General features: G+C 38.9%; 1 protein-coding gene across 1 annotated transcript; it reads left to right on the top strand.

The window, feature by feature from the left end:
* The first annotated feature begins 1,581 nt into the window (after positions 1–1,581).
* Positions 1,582–11,606, top strand: LOC124876594 (hepatocyte cell adhesion molecule-like). The gene is made up of 7 exons (XM_047379511.1): positions 1,582–1,855; positions 4,039–4,380; positions 5,720–6,001; positions 9,331–9,424; positions 9,543–9,610; positions 9,689–9,762; positions 11,166–11,606. Exons 1-7 carry the CDS (start codon positions 1,771–1,773, stop codon positions 11,313–11,315), a joined length of 1,095 nt encoding a protein of 364 aa, XP_047235467.1. The 5' UTR covers positions 1,582–1,770; the 3' UTR covers positions 11,316–11,606.
* The last annotated feature ends 1,042 nt before the right edge of the window (positions 11,607–12,648 follow it).

The raw sequence follows: 12,648 nt of genomic DNA, 5'->3' as shown, positions 1-12,648 counted from the left end.
CAGTAGACCTTATTTGCTCTGACTAACCATTCTCCTTTCGCACACACCCACCCCACTTCTTAATGAGGAGCAGCTGTGCAGAGCCTGGAACAAAAGGCTACATGCTCATCACTAAAATATTCAATAAAAAGTTAAAACCTGTGTGCAAATGATTATGTGCAAATCAATGCCTAAAGTGCAGTGCTAAATAAAGTGTTTGTTAAAGTGCTAGATAAAGTGATTTTAATAAAGTGCAAAGGTGCTCTCAAAGTGCTATGAATTACTTAAATAGGGATAGTCCAAGTAATGAAGACCTCTTCATTACATACCCCATCGTTATTTATTATTAAAGAAAGAAGACTACTATCCATGTGGCTTTCAAGCGTCTGTCTGCATCCCGGTCCCAATCAACCAACACCCTTGACACCTCTAACAAGTTTTCTTCTGGGATTGTCCTGTATTTCCATCTTCCCATCAAGTCTCACCAGCATTCCTGTCCCTGCTACAGTAAAAATTATTATAGATAATAACTTCAGAGAATCTCACCAACTAACTAATCCTTTAAATAAGAGCCTTGAACTGCTCATTCAGTGGTGATTCTAGCATAATCGTGGTCCAAAGGTTAGACCCTGCCTCAACCCCCGCCCCAACCTCTACTACCACTATAACACTAGTGTTTTAAAAAGGACATGGTCTAAAATATTAAAAGGGAGGCCCATTATATCAAGAGCACCTATTGTTTAATTAGCCTTCATATTTGTTAATCTGAAAAATAAACCACTGATATGAACCTACCATTGATATCAGGCAAAACCTTTACTAGTAGAACCATCAACTGAACCTAAGCAGCTCTAACTGTTTACCTTGTCTTTAAATCCAACTCTCTGGCCCAATGCCAACTACTGGACTTTATAGAAATATATGCAAACAAAACATGTTAATACAAATGGAACAAGTCAGGAGACAGCAAACATAAATACCTTCATCAGTACCTTCAGCTCAATTTCGTTGTACCCCCCAGTACAATGACCATAAAGACTATTCTTTTCTATTCTATTCTATTTGTTAATCACAAACATTTGCATGGAGTCATAATTTTTCAAAAGAAAAGCTCGATATCCATCTTTTGTTAAACAAAAAACACCAAAACAGCACCAACCTGGACTTTAAAACTCGCAGTGTGGGCTCATGACAACACATACTACACAAAAACAACAACCATAAATAAGCATTTTTAAACTGTTTGAGTCAATGTGTATCCTCCAAAAGCCTTCTCCAATGTATAACTCCTAACAACTCCTAAAGCTGTGCCAAACATGCAGTTCAGTTTGACAAGCTAATAATTGAATTATACATAATCAGCAGCATACATCCCACGGATGTATTTGTCATTCAGAAATTATATTTCCATCAAAAACAGAGATTTATTTTTTGTTATTGATGTTGGGCTGTGCTGTTGGGCTTACAATGCAACTGTTTACAATCAAATCTGTCCAATCAAACAGACTGATTCAATTTCAAAAATATGCTTCCAGTTGGATCCTGCAGTGCAGTCAAATTCAGTCTATATGAAATAAAAGCAGTTTTGTTTTCATGTTACAAGACCAACTGAACTCTGAAGACAGAGATGCACAATTACATACACACTTTTGTTCTGTTCATACAGTGGCTTTTGAGAACAAGTTGTACTCTGTTCCAGCGTGGCCTGAATGAACCACTGTGTCCTCCGTCCTGCCCAGAGTCCGAAATCATGCTGGCAGTCTGTGAGAAAAACAAAGCTTTTTCCTCAAGATGCCAGCAGAGAAGGATGTTCCTTCCAAAGGCAAAAAGATTTACCTCATTTTTTCACTTGTATTTTTTGGCTTCTTATTCTTGGGTAAGTGATATTTTCAAAGCTTAATTACTTTAGCGTAACGTTTGACGCACAGCTGAACCATAATATGTTGCCAAAAGGTAATAGTAAAATATTAAAATGCATATTTCTATTGTTTTTTTCATGATACCAGAACCAGCACATATTTACCTTCACATCTTTAGCCAAAGCAGCAGCTACAGAAAGAGTTTTATGATGGAGGGTGGAGAGGTAGAAAAGATAAAAATTGAACGACATTTACTCAGTTTTTTATTTTGTTAAATTTTAAGTTTGCAGGCTTTTTGCTAAAACACTAAGAATATGACAATGGTCTGACGTAATAAAAAATACCAGCAGGCGTCCACTCTTTTCTCCTCTTGTCCAGTGCCACTACACCCAGTAAAATTACTTTAACTCCTCCCAATGTCAGTATGTATTGTTGGGATGTTGGATTGGACCCAACTGTGTGCATGTTTTTCTTCTCCACAGTCTTTACCAGAATCAGTGCTGTCAGATGTTTACAGCTGTGTTTGTATGTCCAGTCATTGTGGTCACTGAGCAGCACTAGCCTGGTGTCTGGATTGCTCCCAGTGCTCTTGTCATGGACTGCCAAGAGGAAAATCTGAACAAACAATGCCCACTTTTGTTGTCCATGTGGGCCCATCCCAAAGTCTGACTAATGAGGTTCTGTCATACAAACCGGCTCCAGGATGACACAGCTGTATGGTTCTGTACAGAATAGTGCCCTGGTCGAGCCTTTCTTTCTGTTTTTAGATTTTGAACTATATGATCAAATGTCATCCAGAACACTTAAAAAGACTGTGTACTATTCCTTTAATTTGAATAGAATAAAAATCTGCTAATCAAATCCCAACTAAAGCATTAGCCAACGACAGAGTGCAGTAATATCTGTATATTGTGCTAACAGTGCGTTTTGGAATGATTGTGCCGCCCACATGGATTGGCACCCTGGGGGTCGGGTCATATAGCACATTTAAAAAAATCGTCAATGTTTCTGTGTCATCATTGTGTTGAACTTTTGTAACACACATTGCACATGGAAGAGATGATATAGAACATATAGATACAAAGCTACCAGTCAAGTCTGTTTACTGACAAACCCTCTGTTCCCCTTTACCTGATTACAATAGATTGTTGTTTCACAGAGTACAAACTTGTTATTTGCCATTGCATTAGAAACAGTAACTACAGTAAGACTGTAGGTAGGAAAAGGAAGGATGAACTATCAGAGGTATTGAGTTGGCTGCAAATTTGCAATTAGATGTCAATAAACTCCACTTAGCTACTAATTAAATAATCACATATGTTAAAGTATTAACTGCATTTTGAAAGAGCTTTAACCTGTATTTATTTACTGGTGATCAAAGCACATTTAATTAAACTGTTAGGCTCTGTATTAACATGGTGTAGGTTTTTTTAAAAGGATATAACAGGGGGATTTCTGCTTGTAAAGACAGAAAGTCTAACATTTCCAACTCAAGCTGCTCAGGTTTATTACAACAATCAAATGATTTTATAAATCAGACAGTTGAAAATTTAGCTGTGGAGATAGATGAAGTTTTGTAGCTAAAGTAGGAGCTTGTAAAGGCTTACCTCACGCGTAACCATTTTTACCTGATACAACAAAAAAACTTTAATGTATTTGATTAGGATTTCATGGCAGACCAACACAAAGTAGTGAATTGTTATGACGTGGAAGGATGTAGCCCACACTGTATGTTTAGGTCATTGTCCTGCTAGAAGATGAACCATATTCCAGTCTCAGTTCTTCTGCAGCCTCTTGCAGGTTTTCTTACAGTGTTGTCCTGTATTTATACAACTCCTGAACCAGAGAAAATGACAAACTGACAAACTTTTAAGTTTTCATTAGAAATAAAAATGACCCCCTGTCATATATCACTCTGTGGGTAATGAACCCTTATAAAGAAGAAGCTTAATTTTTTTAATTGAACACATATAAATAAACTTTTCAATGTCGTTCTTATTTATTGACATGTGCCTGTCTCTGTTTGGTGACTGCAGTAGTCACCTAAGTGGAGCTGTATTGGGTTTATGTAATAATTATTATTCGTAACTATTTGTTCTAATTTCATTTTTTAAACTATACTAAAATATCATTTAGAATAATCTTTCTAATGTCCAATTAAAATCTAATTCTGTAGCCTCTTCTCCATGCTGTTCTGCAGGTGAGGTGCAGACAGTGAACATGACCATCCCTAACGCTCTGATCAGAGGAGCGGTCGGAGGGGAGGCGCTTCTGTCGGTTTGCTACAGCAGCTTCAGCCCCGATCTGCCAGTTATCAGGTGGCTGCTTCAGAGGGAAAAGGCAGTCACTGTGGTCCAGTCTGTTGGAACCGTCATCATTGGGACCTTGAGGCCTGAGTATCAAGACCGAGTCCTGGTGTTTGAGAACGGGACTCTACTTCTCCACAACCTCAGATTCACTGATGATGGAACCTATGACGTGGAGATCTCCATCACAGATGATATTTTTACTGGAGAGGGAAGCATCACACTCACTGTGGATGGTAGGATCATTTGTGTATTCTTCAATTTGTGTATTTCTTCAAAGTTGACATTGAGAGTGATTGAAATTCCTTAATATATACAAAATCTACAGTTTGCATCCTGACTGAAGTCATTTAACGGCTCTGAAGGTCTACTGAGGTATTTTGCTTTTGGCTCTGGTCTTTAAGTAGGAGGGAAAAGCTATGCTGGGAATCTTATGAGCTCACTGGACTCCATTAATTATGTTTTTTCGCTGAGATGTTTGGATCAGACTCCTGATCCACAGGAAGATGTTACATATGACACCAGTCTTTTGTAACATTTTGTAATTTGTCAATAAGGCACTGAATGGTCTTTGCCCAAAATACTTAATAAAGTTGAAGCATTTACACCGCTCAGGTCTTAAGAGACCTGCTCACCCAGCGTAACCAGAACTAAGAAAGGGGAGGCAGCATTTGGTTTCTGTGCTCTTCAGCTCCACCATGAAGGTCAAAGACTACTTTTTCAGTTTATTTGCTAAAATCTTATTCTACTGTTAATTTATGTCTTGTCTTTAATGTAATTGTATTAACTTTTGTTAGCTTATTTTCCCTTTAAAGTACTTTGAATTACCTTGTGCAGGAATGCTGCTCAGGTTAGACCAGGGATGTCCAAAGTCGGTCCTTGTGGTCCAGTGTCTTGCATGTTTTAGATGTTTCTCTGCTTCAACACACCTGATTTCCTTTAATGACTGATTACCTGGCTCCTCAAGGACCAACTTGGACACCCCTGGGCTTGACGGTGCCTTGCTGCAACAGTACCAACCACCTGCGTACCTGCTGACTTTGGGTTTAAATCCCCATGTGGGGTCTTTCTGGATGAATTTGCATGTTCTCCCCATGAAGGCGTGGGTTCTCTCTGGGTACTCCAGCTACATCCCTGTCCAAAAACATGACTGGTTAGGTCCCTCAAAATTGTCCTTGGGGATAAGTGTGTGGGTCTTTGGTTGTTTGTTCTGTGTAGCTTTGTGTTGCCCTGTGATGGACTGTCAACCTGTTTAGAGTGGACCCCACCTCTTATCCAATGGCTGCTGAAGATAAGTGCGTATAGACAAGGAATGGAAGGATGAATGGTGCTCTACAAACAAGTGTGGCTTGCCTTACAGAGTAGATCATTTCTAGAGAAATTCTATAGAAACCAAAAAGCATCTACAGCTTTCTTGTTTTGTGAAACCAAACCATTATCCACTCAGATAACCTTTTTATTTATTCAACTCATGCTGTAGTAAACAAGGATGACAGATTTCATTTCGCTTTATGTCCATTTTTTATATCTATTACCCGCGTGAATGTTTGTGTGTTTGTTCTCACCCTTACCCAGAACCTATATCCAGGCCGTACATCCACATGGAGGCATCATCAGTGCTGGAGCTCAGTGAAAACTTTATCCTTAACTGCTCCCATGACAACGGAACCAGGACCAGCTACAGGTGGTTTAAAGGGGGGAAGCCATTGGCCAATGAAACAAGGTTCGTGTTGTCACCTTATCAGAAGTGGCTGACCATCACTCGAGTGTTGATGGCTGATGAGGACATCTACAGCTGCTCGGTGGAGAACCCGTTGGGCAACATGACGAGTCTGCCAATCAGACTGGCCGTGTACAGTAAGTAATGAGGCGCAGGTTTCAGCTCACACTGGAGCTTCTCTTGCACGGTGCACATGATGATTTGGGCAGAATAATATTTTTAGACGGATACAAATGGTATAAATGAAAAACCCTGAAATGCTCCTGATTTACTGTGTTTACTTGTGTTTGCACAATTATTAGACAAGGGAGTATTTTGCCAACAAAGAGATTAATTGAGTCTGAAAACTTGAGTCTCAAAACTCAAAAATGTAAAGTCTTTCTCAGAGGAATGTAGCACTCTTAAACCTCCCAAGACATTGTGGCATGATCACAGAACCATCAAATGTTTTGCTGCAAATAACCATATGGTTGCAAGAAATTGTTGAGAAACAAAGATATCAACATATTCAGAAGACTAAATCGTGAAGCTACCAGAAACCCATTCTCCTCCAGTACTCATATTCCAGAACTAGAGCCTACCTGGAGGGCCCAGAAGCACCAGGAGTTCAGTGCTTGGAGACAGATTAGGTTTAAGGAAGGCTAGGAATAGCATTATTCTTATGCAGGGTAAAGCTGCATCTCATCTTGTGGCCCTTCTTAGGGGATTTCTTGGGAGACTTAACTGTGTCTGGGAGGCTGTGGTTGCTGTTGCTCCAAACGTTGACCAGGAAACTGACAAACCCATTGATGGAAAGCCTTGGACTAGGATTGAAAAGAAGGATGGCTTTATATTTGTTGACATTTTGGAAATGTTCATTTAAAAATTTCTCATATCAAAAGGTTAAAATAAACAAGATTGAAAAAATTTTATTTTTAATTTATTTGTATAGATTTTCTGCACACTAATAGTTATTAAGTATGAATTGACACTCACTGATATTCACCGAAGACTGTCAAAAATACCAAAAGCCAAAACCTCACTATTCCTTTCTATAACGTCCAGGTCTGGATTGACTGAAAGCTCTGCAGATGTTCATTAATAAAATCCTAAGAACTACAACCTTTATAATAATTGCACACTTTGTGAAGGAAAATAACTAGAAGTGTTAATGAAATATTGTAAAGTGAGGATCATAGCAAGCTTTGACAAGGTTTTAGCGCCCTCTCCTGGAGAGATTATCACATACATTTCCCCGTTTTTGGATTATCAATTTGGTGGGGATAGTATTGTTGAAATGTCACTGGGAGAAAATAAATATCGAAATAACACATAATGCCTACATTTAAAGAGTAATCTTGACACTTAAATGGTGTAATATACTGTTATATACTGTATTTCCAAATGTGATGAGAAGAAAATAATTTTGCTCAGATGAGAGCAAAATTAAACCTTTTGGCCTACATGCAAAAAGCTCTGTTTGATGGAAAGCAAAACACTGCACATTGTTGTAAACACAACTTTCCATAGTGAAACAAAGTGGTGGCAGCATCATGCTGTGGGGATGTTTTTCTTTAGTAGGGACAGAGAAGCTGGTCAGAGTTGAAAGGAAGATGGATGGAGAAAGATCCAGGACAGACCTGGAAGAAAACCTGATAGTGGCTGCAGTAGACTGGGGACTGAGGTGAAGGTTCACTTTCCAGCTGGACAGCAACCATAAACATGCAGCATGCCCTTCAACAGAAGGGTTTAGATCAAAGTATATTCATGTTAGAATGGCTCAGTCATTTCTTATGCTCTCGGTGGAAGACACACGAGTTTTCTCTCCCTGCTGATCCCTGCTTCTGCTTTTTGTCTGTATTTTTCTCAGAGCCTCGCTTTGCATATCCTCCAAACTTGTAAATTATGGATTTGGTCAGCTGGTCTCTCAACAAAATTGATCACATTTTTTCAACGGGAAGACAGGGTAAAGGAGACCCTCTTGTCCAGACGGGACGTTCTTCTCTGGAAACACAATGGATTCTTGGCAGCAGTGTAAGATTGTGTTCCTGACTACGATGTTGGTCGAGGACGAAGAAAATGTCTACATATTTGGACTTTTGATAACAGGATTTCTGCTTTTTGGAGTTGGTGGTTACCTGGCTTATCGAATGATTCGTAAAACGTGGGCAGCTGTTCAAAGCGTTCCAAAGCTTCCTGCGATGTTAGACGGAGTCTGTAGAGCGATCAACACTCAGACTGAAATGTTAAGAGAGCAGAATCACAAGCTGGACGCGATTCTTGAACAGAATCGCAGCCTGGCAGCGGTTGGACTCAGAGGTTATCTTGGAGAAGTTGTACGCTCCAGATCTGCGGAAAATACCAGAAATTTGTATATTTGTATTCGCAATTGAGACATACCAGTAAAACTCTTAAGGTGGTTGGAAATTCACAAGTGCCTGAACCACAACATTTATTGTTTTTCTAAATCTGGCGCCCCAATGTGGCCTTGGCAACTTGTGCTAACTGGCTATCGACAAAATATCTCCTGGATGTTATATGAACACGACGCTCTTCCCCAGCACTCCCCTACCAGCTGTGTGCTGATAGGACTATGTGGCCGATTGATAAAACTTCCACCTCTCTTCTCAAGGAGAATGACGCTTCTATCAGTGTTGACAGTCTAATTCTTGCAAACAAACTCAGAATTATATATTCACACCCTCAAGATCCCACCGTACCCTTGATAAATCTTTACTTATGTGTGTGTTGCTTACCCCTGCTGAGATTTTTTGTACTATTTCAGACTCTATTCTGCTAAGAATAGAGCGCTATATAAATAAACTTGTCTTGACTTGACTTGACAAAGTATGGACCAAAATCCAATTAAGTATATATGGAAATACTTAAAAATTGATGTCCACAGTTGTTAGATGAATACGCTAAAGACTTGCAACTGTAACTGCAGTGAAGGTATTTATTCAGTGTCTCTAAATAGAAAAGCAAGCCACCATTTTCAGATTTTTATTTTGTAAAGGGTTTTTAAAACTGTGTATTTAATTCCTCCCATTTCCCTTTTATGTACACTGTGTGGGTCTGTCACATGAGATCTAAATAAAATGCTTTGAGGTTTGTAATGTGACAAAAGTGAGGTGTGAAAACGTTCGTAGAGCACCATAACCTCACTGCATCTAGTCTCTGGGTTAAACCTGTGTAAAAAACTCATCATCTATTGTCTTCATAGTATATTCAAAAATAACTGATCGGCTAATCTGTATGTTTAATCTGACAGGTTATTTACATGTTAGTAGCATCACAGAGGCATACATGAGTGGTGCATCCTCAGGTGGTAACACATTACAGATTGCAGGACCCACACGGCCACCTAAGGAGACACACAGCATGCAGCATAATGAAAGCAGCTTTACTCTCAGATTTCAGGTTAAATTAAGTAAAATAGCCTAACATATATAAACGGTTTTATTCATTAACATTTGTGTCACACCAGGAAGAAGCTCTGTCTACATCATGCTGTCCACTGGAGGAATCTTCTTCCTCATCATGCTGGTAACAGTGTGTGCATGCTGGACTCCTTCTAAAAAGTAAGCCTTGATATTTAACAATCAATCAACCAGCAACTGCAGCAATATCACATTTAAAAAGGTTCCAAGTGCAAATTAACAACCATTGCATATTTAGCCATATTTTGTTTTATCTCAGGTCAAGACAAAAATCTAGAAAGTCCAGGATTTATGGACACTCTCATCACATACAGCTAAAACAGAAAGGTAAAATAATACTTCTGGAGCCTGAAGCTGAAATGGACCGGACCTCTTCATAACGGTAGGATGTGTTTTCCTTTACAGATGATGTGCTTCCCAAAATGAGGGAACATAATGGGATAAAAGCAGTAACTTCCCTTTATGTCCTCCAACAAAAGGTACGACTCTTCACACCACGGTGTTTATTTACGATTTTCAGACTTTAGAACAATAACAAAGCAGGTTCTTTTATTGTGAAATGATCTTTCTGTGAGACAAATGCAACATCAAATAAAAATGTAATAAATAAAAATAGCATTCAATAATTATTCATGCATGTCATAATCAAAGAAATTATCATTTAAAACTGGAAATAAATGTATGAATTTATTCAAATGTATTTAATTGTCTTTAATTTATTAAAAAGATGATTAAATAGTTTCATGTAAAATTCACATATTAAAACCTGAAGTCATATCTTTTATAGAATTCATTCTAATTTCTTTAATATTTTGTCCAATTATGAATTATACACGGAATTGAAATTAATCAAAATAAAATAAAAAACAATAAAAATCAAAAGTAAAATTTATAAGAATACAGATAATTAAAGCAATAAAATGTAGATTGAAGGGCTGCACAGTGACAGATTTGTCTTGTAGTAAGAAGGTTCTGGGTTTGAATCCCAGCCTGGGGCCTTTCTGCATGGGTGGGTTTTCTCTGGATACTCCTGGCTTCCTCCCACAGTCCAAAACATGATGTTTATGTTAACTGGTTTCCCTAAGTGCCCCTTAGATGTGAATTTGCATCATTTAAACCATTATATGGGAAGATGTGTCCAAACATTTGACTGGTAGTGCATATTTTTTATATTTGCTTCCAAATGTAATTTATTATTGACACATTCAGGCTTTTTATTCTGAAGTCTGTTAATATTCTTTATTAATTATCTCCAAAGTGTCTGTTTCTGTGCTATTTATGTTCTTTTTATTTGCAAATAAACTTCCTGTCATTTTTGCGACACATATTGCCCTCCAATATCATTGCGACTGAGTCAGAACTGATAAACCAGAGGGGTTAAGATTATTATTTTGCCATGCAAACAGCACCTCAGGGAAGGCAGAGATTGTATGCACAATATCTGAGTCTATTTGCCTTTTATTTGCCTCCATTTATCTCACCCAGCATCCTTCTCTTTTGCACCAACCTGTCCTCGTCTTTGATTTTATTCTTCTCCTCCGCCTCCCTGGCAGCTTCACATTCAACATCCTCTCTCCAGCAAATCCTCCATCCTTCCTGTGCTCACATCCAAACCATCTCAGCCTTCCCTCTCCAACTTTGTCTCCAACCTGACTTGTTCCTCTAATATCCCCGTTTCTAACTGTCCATGTTGGGGAACATCTTCAGCTTCCTGTATTTCTGTCAACTCAGCTGTCTTGTTTGAGCTTGTAAATAATACACTGTGAAAGTAAAGTAGCTCTCTCTTTCATATCTGAGAGTGTTTAAAAATACAAATTGTATTAAAATAAATGTAACATGATAAAGATAAATTGATTTGGACCCCTAACCTCTTGTTTTGTAGGACCCCTCCATAGACGACTCCTCCAGCAACAGTATTGGGTCTCCTTCTGAACTGGACAACCCTCCATCCTACACAACGTACCCCAAGTACACACATTCCCTTGTGTTGTCAGATGCATCTCCAGCCAGCTCCCTCCCAAAGTGCATCTAAAACTTCATGAACTGTTCATCATGCAAAACAAAGGAGCTGGTAATTTGGGGCCTGCCGTCATGCAAAAATAGCTTTGAGTCTTCATGAACTCAAATATGAAATTTAGGCATTTTTCTAAGATCTGTTATACAGCGCCTTGCAAAGGTATTCACACTGTTGGGGCTTTTGAACATTTTGCAACATTGCATTTAGTGTTTTGGGATTTAATGTGACACACCAACACAAAGTATTGAACAATTGTAATGTGGAAGTAATTACAGCTGCATGTCTTTTAAGGTATGTCTCTAACAACTTCCTGGAAGTGCTTTTATTCTCATTCTTCCTTGCAAAATAGCCCAAGCTCAGTCTGACTGGATGCAGAACAAATGTAAACACCAATTTATAAGTCTTGCCACAGACACAAATTCAATTGAATTTCAACTTTGAACTTCCAATTTAGTTCTGGAGTTTGATCTAAAACATGCCATTGTAGCTGCTGAAAAAAAACATCTCCACAGCATGATGCTGTCACCACTATGTGTCACCATGGGGATGGTGTGTTCAGGGTAATGTGTGTGGTGTTAACTATCCCACCATGTAGGCCAAAGAGTTTGATTTCTTCTCATCTGACCAAAAAACATTGTATGGCTTTCTTTCGTGGATGACCTCCTAACATAAAATCAGATTTGTGGAGTGCACAATTAAAATGCTGTTGATAGATTTTCCCGCCTGAGCTGTGGATATCTCCAGCTCCTCCAGAGTTACCATGGGCCTGTCATGTTTTTTATGTTGAGAGCAGGACTGAGATGTAGTCAGGAACTTGGGATTAGTATGGTGAAGGTTTAATAATTAAAACAGAAAACTTACAGAACTTGTACAAGGAGAAGGAGCATGGGCAGAGTAACGACAGGAACCAGCAATTAACCAGAGAGCTTACATACCGAAGATAGGGTGGAGAATGACATAGGATGCAGGTGAGCCAGTCAGGAGATCTGGAACAGCTGTGGAGGAGAACCAAACACGGAGACTTATGAAAGGTGAATAATTACCACAGAGGAAACTTAACTAGATATTGTCATGCCGTCATGTGTCTGTGTTTTCATTTATTTCCTGGTCTGGTCTCTGTTTTTCCTCCGTTTATCACACCTGTGCCTAGTCTTCCCTGATTGTCTGGTCTCGTCTCTCATTGGTTCCCCCTGCTGTTCTATTTTGTATATATGCCTTTTTGTTTTCATTGTTCCCGGCTGGATCCTTGTCAGAGATCCTCGTTCCTGTCTACGTCTGGTGGCTCTCTGTTCGGGTCTGGTTTAGTTTTGTAAGTTCCTGGTTTCCCTACCTGGCTCAGTGAGTAAGG

This window comes from Girardinichthys multiradiatus, chromosome 11, assembly GCF_021462225.1.
Source record: "Girardinichthys multiradiatus isolate DD_20200921_A chromosome 11, DD_fGirMul_XY1, whole genome shotgun sequence".
Classification (NCBI taxonomy): Eukaryota; Metazoa; Chordata; class Actinopteri; order Cyprinodontiformes; family Goodeidae; genus Girardinichthys; species Girardinichthys multiradiatus.
The sequence above is the reverse complement of the archived record's forward strand: the minus strand, read 5'-3'. Positions and strand labels throughout refer to the sequence as shown.